We start from the raw sequence: 25,960 nt of genomic DNA on the forward strand, positions 1-25,960 counted from the left end.
AGAGAGGAGGAGCGATAATGAGGGACTGATGAGACAGTTCTGGAAGAGAGGAGGAGTGATAATGAGGGACTGATGAGACAGTTCTGGAAGAGAGGAGGAGCGATAATGAGGGACTGATGAGACAGTTCTGGAAGAGAGGAGGAGCGATAATGAGGGACTGATGAGACAGTTCTGGAAGAGAGGAGGAGTGATAATGAGAGACTGATGAGACAGTTCTGGAAGAGAGGAGGAGCGATAATGAGGGACTGATGAGACAGTCATGGAAGAGAGGAGGAGTGATAATGAGACTGATGAGACAGTTCTGGAAGAGAGGAGGAGTGATAATGAGGGACTGATGAGACAGTTCTGGAAGAGAGGAGTGATAATGAGGGACTGATGAGACAGTTCTGGAAGAGAGGAGGAGTGATAATGAGGGACTGATGAGACAGTTCTGGAAGAGAGGAGGAGTGATAATGAGAGACTGATGAGACAGTTCTGGAAGAGAGGAGGAGTGATAATGAGGGACTGATGAGACAGTTCTGGAAGAGAGGAGGAGTGATAATGAGGGACTGATGAGACAGTTCTGGAAGAGAGGAGGAGTGATAATGAGGGACTGATGAGACAGTTCTGGAAGAGAGGAGGAGTGATAATGAGGGACTGATGAGACAGTTCTGGAAGAGAGGAGGAGTGATAATGAGGGACTGATGAGACAGTTCTGGAAGAGAGGAGTGATAATGAGGGACTGATGAGACAGTTCTGGAAGAGAGGAGGAGTGATAATGAGGGACTGATGAGACAGTTCTGGAAGAGAGGAGGAGTGATAATGAGGGACTGAGGAGACAGTTCTGGAAGAGAGGAGGAGTGATAATGAGGGACTGATGAGACAGTTCTGGAAGAGAGGAGTGATAATGAGGGACTGATGAGACAGTTCTGGAAGAGAGGAGGAGTGATAATGAGGGACTGATGAGACAGTTCTGGAAGAGAGGAGGAGTGATAATGAGGGACTGATGAGACAGTTCTGGAAGAGAGGAGGAGTGATAATGAGGGACTGATGAGACAGTTCTGGAAGAGAGGAGGAGTGATAATGAGGGACTGATGAGACAGTTCTGGAAGAGAGGAGGAGTGATAATGAGGGACTGATGAGACAGTTCTGGAAGAGAGGAGGAGTGATAATGAGGGACTGATGAGACAGTTCTGGAAGAGAGGAGGAGTGATAATGAGGGACTGATGAGACAGTTCTGGAAGAGAGGAGGAGAGATAATGAGGGACTGATGAGACAGTTCTGGAAGAGAGGAGGAGTGATAATGAGACTGATGAGACAGTTCTGGAAGAGAGGAGGAGGAGTGATAATGAGGGACTGATGAGACAGTTCTGGAAGAGAGGAGGAGTCATAATGAGGGACTGATGAGACAGTTCTGGAAGAGAGGAGGAGTGATAATGAGGGACTGATGAGACAGTTCTGGAAGAGAGGAGGAGTGATAATGAGGGACTGATGAGACAGTTCTGGAAGAGAGGAGGAGTGATAATGAGGGACTGATGAGACAGTTCTGGAAGAGAGGAGGAGTGATAATGAGGGACTGATGAGACAGTTCTGGAAGAGAGGAGGAGTGATAATGAGGGACTGATGAGACAGTTCTGGAAGAGAGGAGGAGTGATAATGAGGGACTGATGAGACAGTTCTGGAAGAGAGGAGGAGTGATAATGAGGGACTGATGAGACAGTTCTGGAAGAGAGGAGGAGTGATAATGAGGGACTGATGAGACAGTTCTGGAAGAGAGGAGGAGTGATAATGAGGGACTGATGAGACAGTTCTGGAAGAGAGGAGGAGTGATAATGAGGGACTCTGATGAGACAGTTCTGGAAGAGAGGAGGAGGAGGAGGAGTGATAATGAGGGACTGATGAGACAGTTCTGGAAGAGAGGAGGAGTGATAATGAGGGACTGATGAGACAGTTCTGGAAGAGAGGAGGAGTGATAATGAGGGACTGATGAGACAGTTCTGGAAGAGAGGAGGAGTGATAATGAGACTGATGAGACAGTTCTGGAAGAGAGGAGGAGTGATAATGAGGGACTGATGAGACAGTTCTGGAAGAGAGGAGGAGTGATAATGAGGGACTGAGGAGACAGTTCTGGAAGAGAGGAGGAGTGATAATGAGGGACTGATGAGACAGTTCTGGAAGAGAGGAGGAGTGATAATGAGACTGATGAGACAGTTCTGGAAGAGAGGAGGAGTGATAATGAGGGACTGATGAGACAGTTCTGGAAGAGAGGAGGAGTGATAATGAGGGACTGATGAGACAGTTCTGGAAGAGAGGAGGAGTGATAATGAGGGACTGATGAGACAGTTCTGGAAGAGAGGAGTGATAATGAGGGACTGATGAGACAGTTCTGGAAGAGAGGAGGAGTGATAATGAGGGACTGATGAGACAGTTCTGGAAGAGAGGAGGAGTGATAATGAGGGACTGAGGAGACAGTTCTGGAAGAGAGGAGGAGTGATAATGAGGGACTGATGAGACAGTTCTGGAAGAGAGGAGGAGTGATAATGAGACTGATGAGACAGTTCTGGAAGAGAGGAGGAGTGATAATGAGGGACTGATGAGACAGTTCTGGAAGAGAGGAGGAGTGATAATGAGGGACTGATGAGACAGTTCTGGAAGAGAGGAGGAGTGATAATGAGGGACTGATGAGACAGTTCTGGAAGAGAGGAGGAGTGATAATGAGGGACTGATGAGACAGTTCTGGAAGAGAGGAGGAGTGATAATGAGGGACTGAGGAGACAGTTCTGGAAGAGAGGAGGAGGAGTGATAATGAGGGACTGATGAGACAGTTCTGGAAGAGAGGAGGAGTGATAATGAGGGACTGATGAGACAGTTCTGGAAGAGAGGAGGAGTGATAATGAGGGACTGAGGAGACAGTTCTGGAAGAGAGGAGGAGTGATAATGAGGGACTGAGGAGACAGTTCTGGAAGAGAGGAGGAGTGATAATGAGGGACTGATGAGACAGTTCTGGAAGAGAGGAGGAGTGATAATGAGGGACTGATGAGACAGTTCTGGAAGAGAGGAGGAGTGATAATGAGGGACTGATGAGACAGTCATGGAAGAGAGGAGGAGTGATAATGAGGGACTGATGAGACAGTTCTGGAAGAGAGGAGGAGTGATAATGAGGGACTGATGAGACAGTTCTGGAAGAGAGGAGGAGTGATAATGAGGGACTGATGAGACAGTTCTGGAAGAGAGGAGGAGTGATAATGAGGGACTGATGAGACAGTTCTGGAAGAGAGGAGTGATAATGAGGGACTGATGAGACAGTTCTGGAAGAGAGGAGGAGTGATAATGAGGGACTGATGAGACAGTTCTGGAAGAGAGGAGGAGTGATAATGAGGGACTGATGAGACAGTTCTGGAAGAGAGGAGGAGTGATAATGAGGGACTGATGAGACAGTTCTGGAAGAGAGGAGGAGTGATAATGAGGGACTGATGAGACAGTTCTGGAAGAGAGGAGGAGTGATAATGAGGGACTGAGGAGACAGTTCTGGAAGAGAGGAGGAGTGATAATGAGGGACTGATGAGACAGTTCTGGAAGAGAGGAGTGATAATGAGGGACTGATGAGACAGTTCTGGAAGAGAGGAGTGATAATGAGGGACTGATGAGACAGTTCTGGAAGAGAGGAGTGATAATGAGGGACTGATGAGACAGTTCTGGAAGAGAGGAGGAGTGATAATGAGGGACTGATGAGACAGTTCTGGAAGAGAGGAGGAGTGATAATGAGGGACTGAGGAGACAGTTCTGGAAGAGAGGAGGAGTGATAATGAGGGACTGATGAGACAGTTCTGGAAGAGAGGAGTGATAATGAGGGACTGATGAGACAGTTCTGGAAGAGAGGAGTGATAATGAGGGACTGATGAGACAGTTCTGGAAGAGAGGAGGAGTGATAATGAGAGACTGATGAGACAGTTCTGGAAGAGAGGAGGAGGAGTGATAATGAGGGACTGATGAGACAGTTCTGGAAGAGAGGAGGAGTGATAATGAGGGACTGATGAGACAGTTCTGGAAGAGAGGAGGAGTGATAATGAGGGACTGATGAGACAGTTCTGGAAGAGAGGAGGAGTGATAATGAGGGACTGATGAGACAGTTCTGGAAGAGAGGAGGAGTGATAATGAGGGACTGATGAGACAGTTCTGGAAGAGAGGAGGAGTGATAATGAGGGACTGATGAGACAGTTCTGGAAGAGAGGAGGAGTGATAATGAGAGACTGATGAGACAGTTCTGGAAGAGAGGAGGAGCGATAATGAGGGACTGATGAGACAGTTCTGGAAGAGAGGAGGAGTGATAATGAGGGACTGATGAGACAGTTCTGGAAGAGAGGAGGAGTGATAATGAGACTGATGAGACAGTTCTGGAAGAGAGGAGGAGTGATAATGAGGGACTGATGAGACAGTTCTGGAAGAGAGGAGGAGTGATAATGAGGGACTGATGAGACAGTTCTGGAAGAGAGGAGGAGTGATAATGAGGGACTGAGGAGACAGTTCTGGAAGAGAGGAGGAGTGATAATGAGGGACTGATGAGACAGTTCTGGAAGAGAGGAGGAGTGATAATGAGGGACTGATGAGACAGTTCTGGAAGAGAGGAGGAGTGATAATGAGGGACTGATGAGACAGTTCTGGAAGAGAGGAGGAGTGATAATGAGGGACTGATGAGACAGTTCTGGAAGAGAGGAGGAGTGATAATGAGGGACTGATGAGACAGTTCTGGAAGAGAGGAGGAGTGATAATGAGGGACTGATGAGACAGTCATGGAAGAGAGGAGGAGTGATAATGAGGGACTGATGAGACAGTTCTGGAAGAGAGGAGGAGTGATAATGAGGGACTGATGAGACAGTTCTGGAAGAGAGGAGGAGTGATAATGAGGGACTGATGAAACAGTTCTGGAAGAGAGGAGGAGTGATAATGAGACTGATGAGACAGTTCTGGAAGAGAGGAGGAGTGATAATGAGGGACTGATGAGACAGTTCTGGAAGAGAGGAGGAGTGATAATGAGGGACTGATGAGACAGTTCTGGAAGAGAGGAGGAGTGATAATGAGGGACTGATGAGACAGTTCTGAAAGAGAGGAGGAGTGATAATGAGGGACTGATGAGACAGTTCTGAAAGAGAGGAGGAGTGATAATGAGGGACTGATGAGACAGTTCTGGAAGAGAGGAGGAGTGATAATGAGACTGATGAGACAGTTCTGGAAGAGAGGAGGAGTGATAATGAGGGACTGATGAGACAGTTCTGGAAGAGAGGAGGAGTGATAATGAGGGACTGATGAGACAGTTCTGGAAGAGAGGAGGAGTGATAATGAGGGACTGATGAGACAGTTCTGGAAGAGAGGAGGAGTGATAATGAGGGACTGATGAGACAGTTCTGGAAGAGAGGAGGAGTGATAATGAGGGACTGATGAGACAGTTCTGAAAGAGAGGAGGAGTGATAATGAGGGACTGATGAGACAGTTCTGGAAGAGAGGAGGAGTGATAATGAGGGACTGAGGAGACAGTTCTGGAAGAGAGGAGGAGTGATAATGAGGGACTGATGAGACAGTTCTGGAAGAGAGGAGGAGTGATAATGAGAGACTGATGAGACAGTTCTGGAAGAGAGGAGGAGTGATAATGAGGGACTGATGAGACAGTTCTGGAAGAGAGGAGGAGTGATAATGAGGGACTGATGAGACAGTTCTGGAAGAGAGGAGGAGTGATAATGAGGGACTGATGAGACAGTTCTGGAAGAGAGGAGGAGTGATAATGAGGGACTGATGAGACAGTTCTGAAAGAGAGGAGGAGTGATAATGAGGGACTGATGAGACAGTTCTGGAAGAGAGGAGGAGTGATAATGAGGGACTGAGGAGACAGTTCTGGAATAGAGGAGGAGTGATGAGGGACTGAGGAGACAGTTCTGGAAGAGAGGAGGAGTGATAATGAGGGACTGATGAGACAGTTCTGGAAGAGAGGAGGAGTGATAATGAGGGACTGATGAGACAGTTCTGGAAGAGAGGAGGAGTGATAATGAGGGACTGATGAGACAGTTCTGGAAGAGAGGACGAGTGATAATGAGGGACTGATGAGACAGTTCTGGAAGAGAGGAGGAGTGATAATGAGGGACTGAGGAGACAGTTCTGGAAGAGAGGAGGAGTGATAATGAGGGACTGATGAGACAGTTCTGGAAGAGAGGAGGAGTGATAATGAGGGACTGATGAGACAGTTCTGGAAGAGAGGAGGAGTGATAATGAGGGACTGATGAGACAGTTCTGGAAGAGAGGAGGAGGAGTGATAATGAGGGACTGATGAGACAGTTCTGGAAGAGAGGAGTGATAATGAGGGACTGATGAGACAGTTCTGGAAGAGAGGAGGAGTGATAATGAGGGACTGATGAGACAGTTCTGGAAGAGAGGAGGAGCGATAATGAGACTGATGAAACAGTTCTGGAAGAGAGGAGGAGCGATAATGAGACTGATGAAACAGTTCTGGAAGAGAGGAGGAGCGATAATGAGGGACTGATGAGACAGTTCTGGAAGAGAGGAGGAGTGATAATGAGGGACTGATGAGACAGTTCTGGAAGAGAGGAGGAGTGATAATGAGGGACTGATGAGACAGTTCTGGAAGAGAGGAGGAGTGATAATGAGGGACTGATGAGACAGTTCTGGAAGAGAGGAGGAGTGATAATGAGGGACTGATGAGACAGTTCTGGAAGAGAGGAGGAGTGATAATGAGGGACTGATGAGACAGTTCTGGAAGAGAGGAGGAGTGATAATGAGGGACTGATGAGACAGTTCTGGAAGAGAGGAGGAGTGATAATGAGGGACTGAGGAGACAGTTCTGGAAGAGAGGAGGAGGAGTGATAATGAGGGACTGATGAGACAGTTCTGGAAGAGAGGAGGAGTGATAATGAGACTGATGAGACAGTTCTGGAAGAGAGGAGGAGTGATAATGAGGGACTGATGAGACAGTTCTGGAAGAGAGGAGGAGTGATAATGAGGGACTGATGAGACAGTCATGGAAGAGAGGAGGAGTGATAATGAGGGACTGATGAGACAGTTCTGGAAGAGAGGAGGAGTGATAATGAGGGACTGAGGAGACAGTTCTGGAAGAGAGGAGGAGTGATAATGAGGGACTGATGAGACAGTTCTGGAAGAGAGGAGTGATAATGAGGGACTGATGAGACAGTTCTGGAAGAGAGGAGGAGTGATAATGAGGGACTGAGGAGACAGTTCTGGAAGAGAGGAGGAGTGATAATGAGGGACTGATGAGACAGTTCTGGAAGAGAGGAGGAGTGATAATGAGGGACTGATGAGACAGTTCTGGAAGAGAGGAGGAGTGATAATGAGACTGATGAGACCGTTCTGGAAGAGAGGAGGAGTGATAATGAGACTGATGAGACAGTTCTGGAAGAGAGGAGGAGTGATAATGAGGGACTGATGAGACAGTTCTGGAAGAGAGGAGGAGTGATAATGAGGGACTGATGAGACAGTTCTGGAAGAGAGGAGGAGTGATAATGAGGGACTGATGAGACCGTTCTGGAAGAGAGGAGGAGTGATAATGAGACTGATGAGACAGTTCTGGAAGAGAGGAGGAGTGATAATGAGGGACTGATGAGACAGTTCTGGAAGAGAGGAGGAGTGATAATGAGGGACTGATGAGACAGTTCTGGAAGAGAGGAGGAGTGATAATGAGACTGATGAGACAGTTCTGGAAGAGAGGAGGAGTGATAATGAGGGACTGATGAGACAGTTCTGGAAGAGAGGAGGAGTGATAATGAGAGACTGATGAGACAGTTCTGGAAGAGAGGAGGAGTGATAATGAGGGACTGATGAGACAGTTCTGGAAGAGAGGAGGAGTGATAATGAGGGACTGATGAGACAGTTCTGGAAGAGAGGAGGAGTGATAATGAGGGACTGATGAGACAGTTCTGGAAGAGAGGAGGAGTGATAATGAGGGACTGATGAGACAGTTCTGGAAGAGAGGAGGAGTGATAATGAGGGACTGATGAGACAGTTCGGGAAGAGAGGAGGAGTGATAATGAGGGACTGAGGAGACAGTTCTGGAAGAGAGGAGGAGTGATAATGAGGGACTGATGAGACAGTTCTGGAAGAGAGGAGGAGTGATAATGAGGGACTGAGGAGACAGTTCTGGAAGAGAGGAGGAGTGATAATGAGGGACTGATGAGACAGTTCTGGAAGAGAGGAGGAGTGATAATGAGGGACTGATGAGACAGTTCTGGAAGAGAGGAGGAGTGATAATGAGGGACTGATGAGACAGTTCTGGAAGAGAGGAGGAGTGATAATGAGGGACTGATGAGACAGTTCTGGAAGAGAGGAGGAGTGATAATGAGGGACTGATGAGACAGTTCTGGAAGAGAGGAGGAGTGATAATGAGGGACTGAGGAGACAGTTCTGGAAGAGAGGAGGAGTGATAATGAGGGACTGATGAGACAGTTCTGGAAGAGAGGAGGAGTGATAATGAGACTGATGAGACAGTTCTGGAAGAGAGGAGGAGTGATAATGAGGGACTGATGAGACAGTTCTGGAAGAGAGGAGGAGTGATAATGAGAGACTGATGAGACAGTTCTGGAAGAGAGGAGGAGTGATAATGAGGGACTGATGAGACAGTTCTGGAAGAGAGGAGGAGTGATAATGAGGGACTGATGAGACAGTTCTGGAAGAGAGGAGGAGTGATAATGAGGGACTGATGAGACAGTTCTGGAAGAGAGGAGGAGTGATAATGAGGGACTGATGAGACAGTTCTGGAAGAGAGGAGGAGTGATAATGAGGGACTGATGAGACAGTTCTGGAAGAGAGGAGGAGTGATAATGAGGGACTGATGAGACAGTTCTGGAAGAGAGGAGGAGTGATAATGAGGGACTGAGGAGACAGTTCTGGAATAGAGGAGGAGTGATGAGGGACTGAGGAGACAGTTCTGGAAGAGAGGAGGAGTGATAATGAGGGACTGATGAGACAGTTCTGGAAGAGAGGAGGAGTGATAATGAGGGACTGATGAGACAGTTCTGGAAGAGAGGAGGAGTGATAATGAGGGACTGATGAGACAGTTCTGGAAGAGAGGACGAGTGATAATGAGGGACTGATGAGACAGTTCTGGAAGAGAGGAGGAGTGATAATGAGGGACTGAGGAGACAGTTCTGGAAGAGAGGAGGAGTGATAATGAGGGACTGATGAGACAGTTCTGGAAGAGAGGAGGAGTGATAATGAGGGACTGATGAGACAGTTCTGGAAGAGAGGAGGAGTGATAATGAGGGACTGATGAGACAGTTCTGGAAGAGAGGAGGAGGAGTGATAATGAGGGACTGATGAGACAGTTCTGGAAGAGAGGAGTGATAATGAGGGACTGATGAGACAGTTCTGGAAGAGAGGAGGAGTGATAATGAGGGACTGATGAGACAGTTCTGGAAGAGAGGAGGAGCGATAATGAGACTGATGAAACAGTTCTGGAAGAGAGGAGGAGCGATAATGAGACTGATGAAACAGTTCTGGAAGAGAGGAGGAGCGATAATGAGGGACTGATGAGACAGTTCTGGAAGAGAGGAGGAGTGATAATGAGGGACTGATGAGACAGTTCTGGAAGAGAGGAGGAGTGATAATGAGGGACTGATGAGACAGTTCTGGAAGAGAGGAGGAGTGATAATGAGGGACTGATGAGACAGTTCTGGAAGAGAGGAGGAGTGATAATGAGGGACTGATGAGACAGTTCTGGAAGAGAGGAGGAGTGATAATGAGGGACTGATGAGACAGTTCTGGAAGAGAGGAGGAGTGATAATGAGGGACTGATGAGACAGTTCTGGAAGAGAGGAGGAGTGATAATGAGGGACTGAGGAGACAGTTCTGGAAGAGAGGAGGAGGAGTGATAATGAGGGACTGATGAGACAGTTCTGGAAGAGAGGAGGAGTGATAATGAGACTGATGAGACAGTTCTGGAAGAGAGGAGGAGTGATAATGAGGGACTGATGAGACAGTTCTGGAAGAGAGGAGGAGTGATAATGAGGGACTGATGAGACAGTCATGGAAGAGAGGAGGAGTGATAATGAGGGACTGATGAGACAGTTCTGGAAGAGAGGAGGAGTGATAATGAGGGACTGAGGAGACAGTTCTGGAAGAGAGGAGGAGTGATAATGAGGGACTGATGAGACAGTTCTGGAAGAGAGGAGTGATAATGAGGGACTGATGAGACAGTTCTGGAAGAGAGGAGGAGTGATAATGAGGGACTGAGGAGACAGTTCTGGAAGAGAGGAGGAGTGATAATGAGGGACTGATGAGACAGTTCTGGAAGAGAGGAGGAGTGATAATGAGGGACTGATGAGACAGTTCTGGAAGAGAGGAGGAGTGATAATGAGACTGATGAGACCGTTCTGGAAGAGAGGAGGAGTGATAATGAGACTGATGAGACAGTTCTGGAAGAGAGGAGGAGTGATAATGAGGGACTGATGAGACAGTTCTGGAAGAGAGGAGGAGTGATAATGAGGGACTGATGAGACAGTTCTGGAAGAGAGGAGGAGTGATAATGAGGGACTGATGAGACCGTTCTGGAAGAGAGGAGGAGTGATAATGAGACTGATGAGACAGTTCTGGAAGAGAGGAGGAGTGATAATGAGGGACTGATGAGACAGTTCTGGAAGAGAGGAGGAGTGATAATGAGGGACTGATGAGACAGTTCTGGAAGAGAGGAGGAGTGATAATGAGACTGATGAGACAGTTCTGGAAGAGAGGAGGAGTGATAATGAGGGACTGATGAGACAGTTCTGGAAGAGAGGAGGAGTGATAATGAGAGACTGATGAGACAGTTCTGGAAGAGAGGAGGAGTGATAATGAGGGACTGATGAGACAGTTCTGGAAGAGAGGAGGAGTGATAATGAGGGACTGATGAGACAGTTCTGGAAGAGAGGAGGAGTGATAATGAGGGACTGATGAGACAGTTCTGGAAGAGAGGAGGAGTGATAATGAGGGACTGATGAGACAGTTCTGGAAGAGAGGAGGAGTGATAATGAGGGACTGATGAGACAGTTCTGGAAGAGAGGAGGAGTGATAATGAGGGACTGAGGAGACAGTTCTGGAAGAGAGGAGGAGTGATAATGAGGGACTGAGGAGACAGTTCTGGAAGAGAGGAGGAGTGATAATGAGGGACTGAGGAGACAGTTCTGGAAGAGAGGAGGAGTGATAATGAGGGACTGATGAGACAGTTCTGGAAGAGAGGAGGAGTGATAATGAGGGACTGATGAGACAGTTCTGGAAGAGAGGAGGAGTGATAATGAGGGACTGATGAGACAGTTCTGGAAGAGAGGAGGAGTGATAATGAGGGACTGATGAGACAGTTCTGGAAGAGAGGAGGAGTGATAATGAGGGACTGATGAGACAGTTCTGGAAGAGAGGAGGAGTGATAATGAGGGACTGAGGAGACAGTTCTGGAAGAGAGGAGGAGTGATAATGAGGGACTGATGAGACAGTTCTGGAAGAGAGGAGGAGTGATAATGAGACTGATGAGACAGTTCTGGAAGAGAGGAGGAGTGATAATGAGGGACTGATGAGACAGTTCTGGAAGAGAGGAGGAGTCATAATGAGGGACTGATGAGACAGTTCTGGAAGAGAGGAGGAGTGATAATGAGGGACTGATGAGACAGTCATAATTGGTGGCCATACAGACCTCACTGTCCGGGAGAGAAATAAGAGGAAGATTGATCGGCACCAATGTATTTTTTATGATCGGTTGATACAATTACTCAAAACTGAACGGCATATTAACCCCTTATTGTATATGTGTGGCATGAGGACCTTAACCACTCGCATACTGGGCACTGTCACCCCCTTCCTGCCCAGGCCAATTTTCAGCGAGGGTACGAAGGTTCGAGGGTACGAAGGCAAAGGTTCGAGGGTACGGAAGGTTCGAGGGTACGGAGGGTTCGAGGGTAAGAAAGGGTTCGAGGGTAAGAAAGGGTTCGAGGGTAAGAAAGGGTTCGAGGGTAAGAAAGGGTTCGAGGGTAAGAAAGGGTTCGAGGGTAAGAAAGGGTTCGAGGGTAAGAAAGGGTTCGAGGGTAAGAAAGGGTTCGAGGGTAAGAAAGGGTTCGAGGGTAAGAAAGGGTTCGAGGGTAAGAAAGGGTTCGAGGGTAAGAAAGGGTTCGAGGGTAAGAAAGGGTTCGAGGGTACGGAGGGTTCGAGGGTACGGAGGGTTCGAGGGTACGAAGGCAAAGGTTCGAGGGTACGGAGGGTTCGAGGGTACGGAGGGTTCGAGGGTAAGAAAGGTTTCGAGGGTAAGAAAGGGTTCGAGGGTACGAAGGGTTCGAGGGCACCTGCCCCCTGTTCTTTTTTTACCACTTTTTCCGCTTACAAAATCCCAAACTTCCAAGGGAAATATTAGAGGTAGATGATGGCACAGCAACCCCCCCCCGTCACGGATGACTGTCTGCCGCAGGCACATGCTGGACAGGACGCAGGAAGGTGGAGGGGACCGATACAGAAGATTGATGTCTCTGTGCGCGCGGCGCAGGAATACACAGAGCCTCTTCTGTCCACCAGCTGGGGAACATCTGTGCCGCCCGCCAGACACTGAAATAATACACAACGCTTTATAAACTTTGCTGGATGTTTATTGGGTGGCTAAACAGAGCGGGAGGGGGGCGAGGAGTAAGGGGGGGTGAGGGGGCGAGGAGTGAGGGGGGGTGAGGGGGCGAGGAGTAAGGGGGGGTGAGGGGGCGAGGAGTGAAGGGGGGGAGGGGGCGAGGAGTGAGGGGGGGTGAGGGGGCGAGGAGTAAGGGGGGGTGAGGGGGCGAGGAGTAAGGGGGGGTGAGGAGTAAGGGGGGGTGAGGGGGCGAGGAGTGAAGGGGGGGGAGGGGGCGAGGAGTGAAGGGGGGTGAGGGGGCGAGGAGTGAAGGGGGGTGAGGGGGCGAGGAGTAAGGGGGGGTGAGGGGGCGAGGAGTAAGGGGGGGTGAGGGGGCGAGGAGTGAAGGGGGGGGAGGGGGCGAGGAGTGAGGGGGGGTGAGGGGGCGAGGAGTAAGGGGGGGTGAGGGGGCGAGGAGTAAGGGGGGGTGAGGGGGCGAGGAGTAAGGGGGGGTGAGGGGGCGAGGAGTAAGAGCCCATTCACACCTCCGCGACAAAACGCCCGACGCCGGACGCTTCTGCCACTAGAGGGGAGAATTCCCATTGCTGTCTATGAGATGGTTCACATCTCATAGATGCCGTACGCCTGAAAAAAAGTCCCGGACCCTTTTTTTCAGGCGGCATTGGCGTTCGGCCATACAAAGCAATGGGAAGGCTTTGTTAAAAAAAAAAAAAAAGTTACACACTGGCGGCAAAATACGCCGCGTACGCGGCGTATCTTGTCGCGGAGGTGTGAATGCAGCCTAAGGGGGGGTGAGGGACTCTTGTGCCGGGACACTATTGTGTGTACACAGTGATACTGCAGAGCTGCTCACCCCCCCCACCCCACATAAAGTAGAATAAATGATGAGGATTGGAAAAACGTCTTCACACCGGAATCGTTCTGAACTTTCTTCTCTTCAGACGGTCGAACGCCCCGCTGTATAGGAAGCGATCACACTCCGCCCACCATCATCACCCATCATTCCAAACTACACGGGGGCAGGGAGGAGCACTGGGGTCCCGAGTTCAAATTATACCACCTGGGGGGTTAGATGGGGGCTCCATGGTATATGTCAGCAATATATAAATGTATTATAATAATAATGTGCAACTGTGGGGGGGGAGGGGACATTAGAGTGTAAGCTCCTCTGTACAGAGACTGATGTGATGTGGGGGGGAGGGGACATTAGAGTGTAAGCTCCTCTGTACAGAGACTGATGTGATGTGGGGGAGGGGACATTAGAGTGTAAGCTCCTCTGTACAGAGACTGATGTGACTGTGGGGGGAGGGGACATTAGAGTGTAAGCTCCTCTGTACAGAGACTGATGTGATGTGTGGGGGGGAGGGGACATTAGAGTGTAAGCTCCTCTGTACAGAGACTGATGTGATGTGGGGGGGAGGGGACATTAGAGTGTAAGCTCCTCTGTACAGAGACTGATGTGATGTGGGGGGGAGGGGACATTAGAGTGTAAGCTCCTCTGTACAGAGACTGATGTGATGTGGGGGGAGGGGACATTAGAGTGTAAGCTCCTCTGTACAGAGACTGATGTGATGTGGGGGGGAGGGGACATTAGAGTGTAAGCTCCTCTGTACAGAGACTGATGTGATGTGGGGGAGGGGACATTAGAGTGTAAGCTCCTCTGTACAGAGACTGATGTGACTGTGGGGGGAGGGGACATTAGAGTGTAAGCTCCTCTGTACAGAGACTGATGTGATGTGTGGGGGGGAGGGGACATTAGAGTGTAAGCTCCTCTGTACAGAGACTGATGTGATGTGGGGGGGAGGGGACATTAGAGTGTAAGCTCCTCTGTACAGAGACTGATGTGATGTGGGGGGAGGGGACATTAGAGTGTAAGCTCTACCGTGCCCAACACACTCCTGATCCCTGCACATTGCCAGGCTGCATTTTTGGGCACGAATAAAGTTATTGTTAATATTTTTATAACTTAATTCTGCATAAAACATTTGTGTCATTTCTTGAGATAATTTATGAGGGTGTGTCTAGGGGCCGGATTAGAGGCGGGACATGGTAGGGGTTGGGCGGGGCAACTGGTGGCGAGTAACCCTTGAGGCCTGGCTAGTAGATCAGCCCTGAGTTAAAGATTATAGAAGATTTCGGTGATTGACATCGTGGTAAAGGACGATCAGTCATCGGGACGGTCAGAGGCTCCGCCTCCAGCACAAACCTTGAATGCCCCCTGGGGCCAGGAACCCACCTTGGATGTGAGGTCGCGGTGGAAGATCCCCTTGGAGTGAAGATAAGCCAGTCCCAGAGACACGTCCAGTCCCAGCTTCACCCGGACCGTCCACGGCAAGTGCTGGTTGCTGTCCAGAAGCTGCTCCAAATTCCCGCTGTTTATGTACTGAAAGACAAGGGTCCCTGGGTCAGTACATGGGGGGACACAAAGAATTCAGGAGGGGGTCAGTACACGGGGGACACAAAGAATTCAGGAGGGGGGTCAGTACATGGGGGACACAAAGAATTCAGGAGGGGGGTCAGTACACGGGGGACACAAAGAATTCAGGAGGGGGTCAGTACACGGGGGACACAAAGAATTCAGGAGGGGGTCAGTACACGGGGGACACAAAGAATTCAGGAGGGGGGTCAGTACATGGGGGACACAAATAATTCAGGAGGGGGTCAGTACATGGGGGACACAAAGAATTCAGGAGGGGGTCAGTACATGGGGGGACACAAAGAATTCAGGAGGGGGTCAGTACACGGGGGACACAAAGAATTCAGGAGGGGGGTCAGTACATGGGGGGACACAAAGAATTCAGGAGGGGGTCAGTACACGGGGGACACAAAGAATTCAGGAGGGGGGTCAGTACATGGGGGACACGAATAATTCAGGAGGGGGTCAGTACATGGGGGACACACAGAATTCAGGAGGGGGTCAGTACACGGGGGACACAAAGAATTCAGGAGGGGGTCAGTACACGGGGGACACAAAGAATTCAGGAGGGGGGTCAGTACACGGGGGACACAAAGAATTCAGGAGGGGGTCAGTACATGGGGGACACAAAGAATTCAGGAGGGGGGTCAGTACACGGGGGACACAAAGAATTCAGGAGGGGGTCAGTACACGGGGGACACAAAGAATTCAGGAGGGGGGTCAGTACACGGGGGACACAAAGAATTCAGGAGGGGGTCAGTACACGGGGGACACAAAGAATTCAGGAGGGGGGTCAGTACATGGGGGACACGAATAATTCAGGAGGGGGTCAGTACATGGGGGACACACAGAATTCAGGAGGGGGTCAGTACACGGGGGACACAAAGAATTCAGGAGGGGGTCAGTACACGGGGGACACAAAGAATTCAGGAGGGGGTCAGTACATGGGGGGACACAAAGAATTCAGGAGGGGGTCAGTCTATTGTGAGACATTACAGAGGAGAGTATAACAATGGAGGTTCTGCTGGGAAGAGACTAAAGAAGCAAAAAGGTTCTCCAAACAAATCATTGCACAGCACAGGAAAGACATTGACGGGTCTGACGGGTCTCACTCCCCCCCCCCATCACCCACAAAGAGGAGGAGGATTTTATTCCTCATTTCAGGACAGTTGGCCAGGAAGAGAAACCCCCCCCCCGGTGTGTAATTAAGTTACATTTTTAAGTCATCAATGTATCATGTCTAGAGGGATGCAGACCCCGCCACTTTCCTCATTAGAGAAAAGAAATGGAGGAGGCGGAGGATGGGATTATAACTGTGCCGAGACCAACAGAAAAAGTGTTTATGGGACGCTGGTGTTCCCAAAGTTGTATGAGGTCACAGAAGATTGTTCCCATCCCTACGTGTTTCGCCATTAAGGCTTCCTCAGGGGGGATTAGAATGGGATCCACAAAGCAGCTCTTCACCCAGCCAAGACGGAGGGAAATCGCATGTGGAGCCCCACATGGAAAGCGTGTTACCTGACCACATATCGAGGTCGGGGAGCCGTGTCCAGTCACAGGGGGTGAAGTTAGCCCAATTTTTTTTTAATACTGTAAAAGATAAAGTTACGTCAAGTAAACTGATAGCCAACGCTTCAAAAATGCGCCCGCTCGAGGAATGGCGACAAACTTCGACACTTAAAAATCTCCATAGGCGACGTTTAGAAATGTCTACAGGTTATCAGTTTTTAGTTACAGAGGAAATCTAGGGCTAGAATTATTGCTCTCGCTCTAACGATCGCGGCGATACATCACGTGTGCGGTCTGAACACCAATTTCATATGCGGGCGCGACTTCCATATGCTTCTGCGTGCAAGCTCGGCAGAGCGCTATACATTTTTATTTTTTCTTATTCATTTTACTTAAATTTTTTATTTTTAAAAAATAATAATAATTGTGTGACTTTTATTCCTATTAGAAGGAATGTAAACATCTCTTGTAATAGAAAAAAAGCGTGACAGGTCCTCTTTAATGTGAGATATTGATCAGAGGTGATTCTGGGAACACAGCACTCCTTCCAATATATATCGTATTTATCGGCGTATACCGCGCACTTTTTTGCCCTGAAAATCAGGGCAAAATCGTGGGTGCGCGATATACGCCGAGTTTGAACACTGCGCCGGCATATACCGAGCGCAGTACACTCGTGTATAGTCGGGCAGGCTTGGCTCCTCTCGCGCTCACCTACAGGACGCCCAGGACGTGAGCGCGAGAGTAGCCGAGCCTGCCCGACTATACACGAGTGTACTGCGCTCGGTATATGCCGGCGCAGTGTTCAAACTCGGCGTAGGAAAGCGGGGATGACGCCGCAGAAGGACTCTGGACCCGACGAAGAGGACACCCGAAGCCGCAGAAGGACGCCGGACCCGACGAGGCCGCCAATGGACGCCGCGCAAGACACCAAAACTAAGTACTAAAATGTTTTTTTACAGGAATGTCGGGTCCACTTTAGGGGTGCGCGCTATACGCCGGAGCGCGCAATACCCCGATAAATACGGTATATTTATTATAGATAAATCTTCTACATGAGATAACTCCTAACGCATTTCAGCCCACACGGATTAATAATAGATATGATGAGGGGCGTGTAGGCGGAGATACGTGAGCGGTTATTGATGTACAAGACGTGTCTATAATTATACAGGACGACGCCGCCGTGTGCCGCTCGTGTCTTCTGCTCATCACCGTCGTCTCCGGAAGACGGATCTGAACTGCAGAGATGAGGTGCGGGACAGGAGCAGAGCGGTGCATGCTCGCCTTCTTCAGTATCACATCCGACCCCAAATCCGACGCTCCGCCTCCTCCTGACCACAAGGCTCTGCACTAAGTCTGAAGGGGGGGGTCTTCTGATGATACGAAGATGTCCAATAGGGGTGGGATTTCTGGAGGGGTTTGTAACATGGAACGTTATTTGGATTTGTTGGAAGGCGCGCTCACCTACATGTATGAGGCTGCAGGGACCCCTGACCCTCTGTCTGGACAGTGCCGATTGGCCCTGTGCTGATCACATGCACCCGCCCAAGAAAAAAAAAAAAACTTTAGCAATACACACCAAACTGAGTATGTGCAAAGTGCCCCAAGGGATTGGGGACCGTGGAAGAAGGGGAGGATCAGAGAAGACAGGACCAAACATAAAAAGGAGAGGAGGTGATTGGTGAAGAAAGGAGAGGAGGTGATTGGTGAAGAAAGGAGAGGAGGTGATTGGTGAAGAAAGGAGAGGAGGTGATTGGTGAAGAAAGGAGAGGAGGTGATTGGTGAAGAAAGGAGAGGATGTGATTGGTGAAGAAAGGAGAGGAGGTGATTGGTGAAGAAAGGAGAGGAGGTGATTGGTGAAGAAAGGAGAGGAGGTGATTGGTGGAGAAAGGAGAGGATGTGGTTGGTGGAGAAAGGAGAGGATGTGATTGGTGAAGAAAGGAGAGGATGTGATTGGCGAAGAAAGGAGAGGAGGTGATTGGTGAAGAAAGGAGAGGAGGTGATTGGTGAAGAAAGGAGAGGAGGTGATTGGTGAAGAAAGGAGAGGATGTGATTGGTGAAGAAAGGAGAGGAGGTGATTGGTGAAGAAAGGAGAGGATGTGATTGGTGAAGAAAGGAGAGGAGGTGATTGGTGAAGAAAGGAGAGGAGGTGATTGGTGAAGAAAGGAGAGGAGGTGATTGGTGAAGAAAGGAGAGGAGGTGATTGGTGAAGAAAGGAGAGGAGGTGATTGGTGAGGATGGGATTGGTGAAGAAAGGAGAGGATGTGATTGGTGAAGAAAGGAGAGGATGTGATTGGTGAAGAAAGGAGAGGAGGTGATTGGTGAAGAAAGGAGAGGAGGTGATTGGTGAAGAAAGGAGAGGAGGTGATTGGTGAAGAAAGGAGAGGAGGTGATTGGTGAAGAAAGGAGAGGAGGTGATTGGTGAAGAAAGGAGAGGAGGTGATTGGTGAAGAAAGGAGAGGAGGTGATTGGTGAAGAAAGGAGAGGAGGTGATTGGTGAAGAAAGGAGAGGAGGTGATTGGTGAAGAAAGGAGAGGAGGTGATTGGTGAAGAAAGGAGAGGATGTGATTGGTGAAGAAAGGAGAGGAGGTGATTGGTGAAGAAAGGAGAGGAGGTGATTGGTGAAGAAAGGAGAGGAGGTGATTGGTGAAGAAAGGAGAGGAGGTGATTGGTGAAGAAAGGAGAGGATGTGATTGGTGAAGAAAGGAGAGGAGGTGATTGGTGAAGAAAGGAGAGGAGGTGATTGGTGAAGAAAGGAGAGGAGGTGATTGGTGAAGAAAGGAGAGGAGGTGATTGGTGAAGAAAGGAGAGGAGGTGATTGGTGAAGAAAGGAGAGGAGGTGATTGGTGAAGAAAGGAGAGGAGGTGATTGGTGAGAAAGGAGAGGAGGTGATTGGTGAAGAAAGGAGAGGATGTGATTGGTGAAGAAAGGAGAGGAGGTGATTGGTGAAGAAAGGAGAGGAGGTGATTGGTGAAGAAAGGAGAGGATGTAATGGTGAAGAAAGGAGAGGATGTGATTGGTGAAGAAAGGAGAGGAGGTGATTGGTGAAGAAAGGAGAGGAGGTGATTGGTGAAGAAAGGAGAGGAGGTGATTGGTGAAGAAAGGAGAGGAGGTGATTGGTGAAGAAAGGAGAGGATGTGATTGGTGAAGAAAGGAGAGGAGGTGATTGGTGAAGAAAGGAGAGGAGGTGATTGGTGAAGAAAGGAGAGGAGGTGATTGGTGGAGAAAGGAGAGGAGGTGATTGGTGAAGAAAGGAGAGGAGGTGATTGGTGAAGAAAGGAGAGGAGGTGATTGGTGAAGAAAGGAGAGGAGGTGATTGGTGGAGAAAGGAGAGGAGGTGATTGGTGAAGAAAGGAGAGGAGGTGATTGGTGAAGAAAGGAGAGGAGGTGATTGGTGAAGAAAGGAGAGGAGGTGATTGGTGAAGAAAGGAGAGGATGTGATTGGTGAAGAAAGGAGAGGATGTGATTGGTGAAGAAAGGAGAGGAGGTGATTGGTGAAGAAAGGAGAGGAGGTGATTGGTGAAGAAAGGAGAGGAGGTCATTGGTGGAGAAAGGAGAGGAGGTGATTGGTGAGGATGGGATTGGTGAAGAAAGGAGAGGATGTGATTGGTGAAGAAAGGAGAGGATGTGATTGGTGAAGAAAGGAGAGGAGGTGATTGGTGAAGAAAGGAGAGGAGGTGATTGGTGAAGAAAGGAGAGGAGGTGATTGGTGGAGAAAGGAGAGGAGGTGATTGGTGAAGAAAGGAGAGGAGGTGATTGGTGAAGAAAGGAGAGGAGGTGATTGGTGAAGAAAGGAGAGGAGGTGATTGGTGAAGAAAGGAGAGGAGGTGATTGGTGAAGAAAGGAGAGGAGGTGATTGGTGAAGAAAGGAGAGGATGTGATTGGTGAAGAAAGGAGAGGATGTGATTGGTGAAGAAAGGAGAGGAGGTGATTGGTGAAGAAAGGAGAGGAGGTGATTGGTGAAGAAAGGAGAGGAGGTGATTGGTGAAGAAAGGAGAGGAGGTGATTGGTGGAGAAAGGAGAGGAGGTGATTGGTGAGGATGGGATTGGTGAAGAAAGGAGAGGATGTGATTGGTGAAGAAAGGAGAGGATGTGATTGGTGAAGAAAGGAGAGGAGGTGATTGGTGAAGAAAGGAGAGGAGGTGATTGGTGAAGAAAGGAGAGGAGGTGATTGGTGGAGAAAGGAGAGGAGGTGATTGGTGAAGAAAGGAGAGGATGTGATTGGTGAAGAAAGGAGAGGAGGTGATTGGTGAAGAAAGGAGAGGAGGTGATTGGTGAAGAAAGGAGAGGAGGTGATTGGTGAAGAAAGGAGAGGATGTGATTGGTGAAGAAAGGAGAGGATGTGATTGGTGAAGAAAGGAGAGGAGGTGATTGGTGAAGAAAGGAGAGGAGGTGATTGGTGAAGAAAGGAGAGGAGGTGATTGGTGAAGAAAGGAGAGGAGGTGATTGGTGAAGAAAGGAGAGGAGGTGATTGGTGAAGAAAGGAGAGGATGTGATTGGTGAAGAAAGGAGAGGAGGTGATTGGTGAAGAAAGGAGAGGAGGTGATTGGTGAAGAAAGGAGAGGATGTGATTGGTGAAGAAAGGAGAGGAGGTGATTGGTGAAGAAAGGAGAGGAGGTGATTGGTGAAGAAAGGAGAGGAGGTGATTGGTGAAGAAAGGAGAGGAGGTGATTGGTGAAGAAAGGAGAGGATGTGATTGGTGAAGAAAGGAGAGGAGGAGGTGATTGGTGAAGAAAGGAGAGGATGTGATTGGTGAAGAAAGGAGAGGATGTGATTGGTGAAGAAAGGAGAGGATGTGATTGGTGAAGAAAGGAGAGGATGTGATTGGTGAAGAAAGGAGAGGAGGTGATTGGTGAAGAAAGGAGAGGAGGTGATTGGTGAAGAAAGGAGAGGATGTGATTGGTGAAGAAAGGAGAGGATGTGATTGGTGAAGAAAGGAGAGGAGGTGATTGGTGAAGAAAGGAGAGGAGGTGATTGGTGAAGAAAGGAGAGGAGGTGATTGGTGGAGAAAGGAGAGGAGGTGATTGGTGAGGATGGGATTGGTGAAGAAAGGAGAGGATGTGATTGGTGAAGAAAGGAGAGGATGTGATTGGTGAAGAAAGGAGAGGAGGTGATTGGTGAAGAAAGGAGAGGAGGTGATTGGTGGAGAAAGGAGAGGAGGTGATTGGTGAAGAAAGGAGAGGATGTGATTGGTGAAGAAAGGAGAGGAGGTGATTGGTGAAGAAAGGAGAGGAGGTGATTGGTGAAGAAAGGAGAGGAGGTGATTGGTGAGAAAGGAGAGGATGTGATTGGTGAAGAAAGGAGAGGATGTGATTGGTGAAGAAAGGAGAGGAGGTGATTGGTGAAGAAAGGAGAGGAGGTGATTGGTGAAGAAAGGAGAGGAGGTGATTGGTGAAGAAAGGAGAGGAGGTGATTGGTGAAGAAAGGAGAGGAGGTGATTGGTGAAGAAAGGAGAGGATGTGATTGGTGAAGAAAGGAGAGGATGTGATTGGTGAAGAAAGGAGAGGATGTGATTGGTGAAGAAAGGAGAGGAGGTGATTGGTGAAGAAAGGAGAGGATGTGATTGGTGAAGAAAGGAGAGGAGGTGATTGGTGAAGAAAGGAGAGGAGGTGATTGGTGAAGAAAGGAGAGGAGGTGATTGGTGAAGAAAGGAGAGGAGGTGATTGGTGAAGAAAGGAGAGGAGGTGATTGGTGAAGAAAGGAGAGGATGTGATTGGTGAAGAAAGGAGAGGAGGTGATTGGTGAAGAAAGGAGAGGAGGTGATTGGTGAAGAAAGGAGAGGAGGTGATTGGTGAAGAAAGGAGAGGATGTGATTGGTGAAGAAAGGAGAGGAGGTGATTGGTGAAGAAAGGAGAGGATGTGATTGGTGAAGAAAGGAGAGGAGGTGATTGGTGAAGAAAGGAGAGGAGGTGATTGGTGGAGAAAGGAGAGGAGGTGATTGGTGAGGAGAGGAGAGGAGGTGATTGGTGAAGAAAGGAGAGGATGTGATTGGTGAAGGAAGGAGAGGAGGTGATTGGTGAAGAAAGGAGAGGAGGTGATTGGTGAAGAAAGGAGAGGATGTGATTGGTCGCTGAGTGCAGGTCACACAAAGCTTGTGGGTATCGGAGTCCGTGGGAATAATTGCCCAATGAGGGCGTGTTTTGGATTTCGCGGTTCCTCGAATGTCAGTTCCTGTAACTGAAGATGAAATCTTACCTCGATCAGCGCGTGAAGCTGGCCCTGGTGAACGCACACGCCCATGAACCTGCAGAGAGGAGAGAGACTTCAGAATACACAAGAAGAACCTGCAGACAATACAAGGCAGAGAAACCCCCCCCCCCAGGAACAGATCACCCCGAAACGCATAGACAGAACTGTTACATGTAAAAAAAAAGAAGATTGTAACTGTATACGGTCACCTTTGTCTTTAACCTCTTGCATACCGGGCACTTTTACCCCCTTCCTGCCCAGGCCAACTTTCAGTGCTGTCACACTTTGAATGACAATTACTCGCTCATGTAACACTTATTTATTTTCACACAAATAGAACTTTCTTGTGGTGGGATTTAGTGCCCACTGCAGGGCTTTACTATTTACTAAACAAATAAAAGAAAAGAAAAGACATATAAAAAAAAAAAAAGTAATTCTTCATCGACAGGGCGCACTCATGGGCCACCAACAGGGACAGGGCGCACTCATGGGCCACCAACAGGGACAGGGCGCACTCATGGGCCACCAACAGGGACAGGGCGCACTCATGGGCCACCAACAGGGACAGGGCGCACTCATGGGCCACCAACAGGGACATGGCGCACTCATGGGCCACCAACAGGGACAGGGCGCACTCATGGGCCACCAACAGGGACAGGGCGCACTCATGGGCCACCAATAGGGACAGGGCGCACTCATGGGCCACCAATAGGGACAGGGCGCACTCATGGGCCACCAACAGGGACAGGGCGCACTCATGGGCCACCAACAGGGACAGGGCGCACTCATGGGCCACCAATAGGGACAGGGCGCACTCATGGGCCACCAATAGGGACAGGGCGCACTCATGGGCCACCAACAGGGACATGGCGCACTCATGGGCCACCAACAGGGACAGGGCGCACTCATGGGCCACCAACAGGGACAGGGCGCACTCATGGGCCACCAACAGGGACAGGGCGCACTCATGGGCCACCAACAGGGACAGGGCGCACTCATGGGCCACCAACAGGGACAGGGCGCACTCATGGGCCACCAACAGGGACAGGGCGCACTCATGGGCCACCAACAGGGACAGGGCGCACTCATGGGCCACCAACAGGGACAGGGCGCACTCATGGGCCACCAATAGGGACAGGGCGCACTCATGGGCCACCAACAGGGACAGGGCGCACTCATGGGCCACCAACAGGGACATGGCGCACTCATGGGCCACCAACAGGGACAGGGCGCACTCATGGGCCACCAACAGGGACAGGGCGCACTCATGGGCCACCAATAGGGACAGGGCCCACTCATGGGCCACCAATAGGGACAGGGCCCACTCATGGGCCACCAATAGGGACAGGGCCCACTCATGGGCCACCAATAGGGACAGGGCGCACTCATGGGCCACCAACAGGGATAGGGCGCACTCATGGGCCACCAACAGGGACAGGGCGCACTCATGGGCCACCAACAGGGACAGGGCGCACTCATGGGCCACCAACAGGGACAGGGCGCACTCATGGGCCACCAACAGGGACAGGGCGCACTCATGGGCCACCAACAGGGACAGGGCGCACTCATGGGCCACCAACAGGGACATGGGGCACTCATGGGCCACCAGCAAGGACAGGGCGCACTCATGGGCCACCAATAGGGACAGGGCGCACTCATGGGCCACCAATAGGGACAGGGCGCACTCATGGGCCACCAATAGGGACAGGGAGCACTCATGGGCCACCAATAGGGACAGGGCGCACTCATGGGCCACCAATAAGGACAGGGCGCACTCATGGGCCACCAATAAGGACAGGGCGCACTCATGGGCCACCGATAGGTATAGGCAGCACTTATCAGTGAAATGTCCCCCGTCAGGACTGCTGGTTACCGGTGTTCTAACCATATGGTTCCCCCATCTGATAGGGTTCGGGCTGGATAGCGCAGTCGCAATCCGAGCCAACTGAAAACTCAGAGGCTGAACAGCTGTTCGTCATCTGTAGACGGAGCATGCGCGATGAACACGGCGCTCGCTCTCGGGGCTGGTTATACATGCCGCTCTCCACTCGCTCTATACAGCAAGGGGCGGATGGTTTTCTGAAAGGGGCGGATATGGTTAGAAGATGCATGATGGGCGGTGCGTTATGATGGGCGGTGCGTTATGATGGGCGGTGCGTTATGATGGGCGATGCGTGATGAAAGGGGCTGCTCAATATAACATCTGCCCTTTTGAGAAAAGCACCGCCCATCCCAAAGCACCGCCCATCCCAAAGCACCGCCCATCCCAAAGCACCGCCCATCCCAAAGCACCGCCCATCCCAAAGCACCGCCCATCATGCGGCATCCTATAACCATATCTGCCCCTTTGAGAAAAGTATCCGCCCCTTGCTGTATAGAGCGAGTGTATAACCAGCCCCGAGCATCGAAAGCGAGCGCCGTGTTTATTGCGCATGCTCCGTCTACAGCTGTTCAGGCTCGGAGATTTCCGTGGCCTCCGATTGAGCATGCGCTGCACCGGGCCGGACCCTATCCAATAGGGGAACTATCTCGACAAAACACTGGCTCTCCTCTCCTCATGTTGTGACAGTGTGTGAGAAAAGGAATGCCGATAACCTGGGGGTGTATCAGCTGTGATTGGCCCTTTGCGCCGATCTGCTGTGTCCAAAGGACAAGGCGATCACAAAGCATCCTGGTGCCCTGCAAGCACTGGTGTGAAGTAAGCCATTGAAAAGCCATATAACCGACTCTCCATGCGTTTTTGAAGCGGAAGAAAACGCACTGGACTGCACGTGGAGTGAACCGACCCCGAGAATGACATCAGTGACACCAATACAGTGATCAGTGTGCACTAATGACACTGGCTGGGAAGGGGTTAACATCTAGGGGGGGTTATATGTGTGTGCGCCCAAAAACGTGTAATGTGCGCCCAACAACGTGTAATGTGTGCCCAACAACGTGTAATGTGCGCCCAACAACGTGCAATGTGTGCCCAACAACGTGTAATGTGCGCCCAACAACGTGTAATGTGCGCCCAACGTGTAATGTGCGCCCAACAACGTGTAATGTGCGCCCAACAACGTGTAATGTGTGCCCAACAACGTGTAATGTGTGCCCAACAACGTGTAATGTGCGCCCAACAACGTGCAATGTGTGCCCAACAACGTGTAATGTGCGCCCAACAACGTGTAATGTGCGCCCAACGTGTAATGTGCGCCCAACGTGTAATGTGCGCCCAACGTGTAATGTGCGCCCAACAACGTGTAATGTGCGCCCAACAACGTGTAATGTGCGCC

General features: G+C 50.1%; 1 protein-coding gene across 1 annotated transcript in view; it reads right to left on the minus strand.

Moving 5' to 3' along the window:
• The window catches only part of TESK2 (testis associated actin remodelling kinase 2), a 101,421-nt gene that overhangs the window by 37,058 nt on the left and 38,403 nt on the right, over positions 1 to 25,960 (minus strand). The window contains exons 3-4 of the mRNA XM_040334371.1: positions 22,692 to 22,740; positions 14,805 to 14,951 (exon numbers count right to left, since the gene is read on the minus strand). Of these exons, the coding sequence (XP_040190305.1) occupies positions 14,805 to 14,951; positions 22,692 to 22,740 (196 nt within the window). The remainder of the gene's footprint in view (positions 1 to 14,804; positions 14,952 to 22,691; positions 22,741 to 25,960) is intronic.

Source organism: Rana temporaria (assembly GCF_905171775.1).
Source record: "Rana temporaria chromosome 7 unlocalized genomic scaffold, aRanTem1.1 chr7c, whole genome shotgun sequence".
In the NCBI taxonomy this organism is placed as follows: Eukaryota; Metazoa; Chordata; class Amphibia; order Anura; family Ranidae; genus Rana; species Rana temporaria.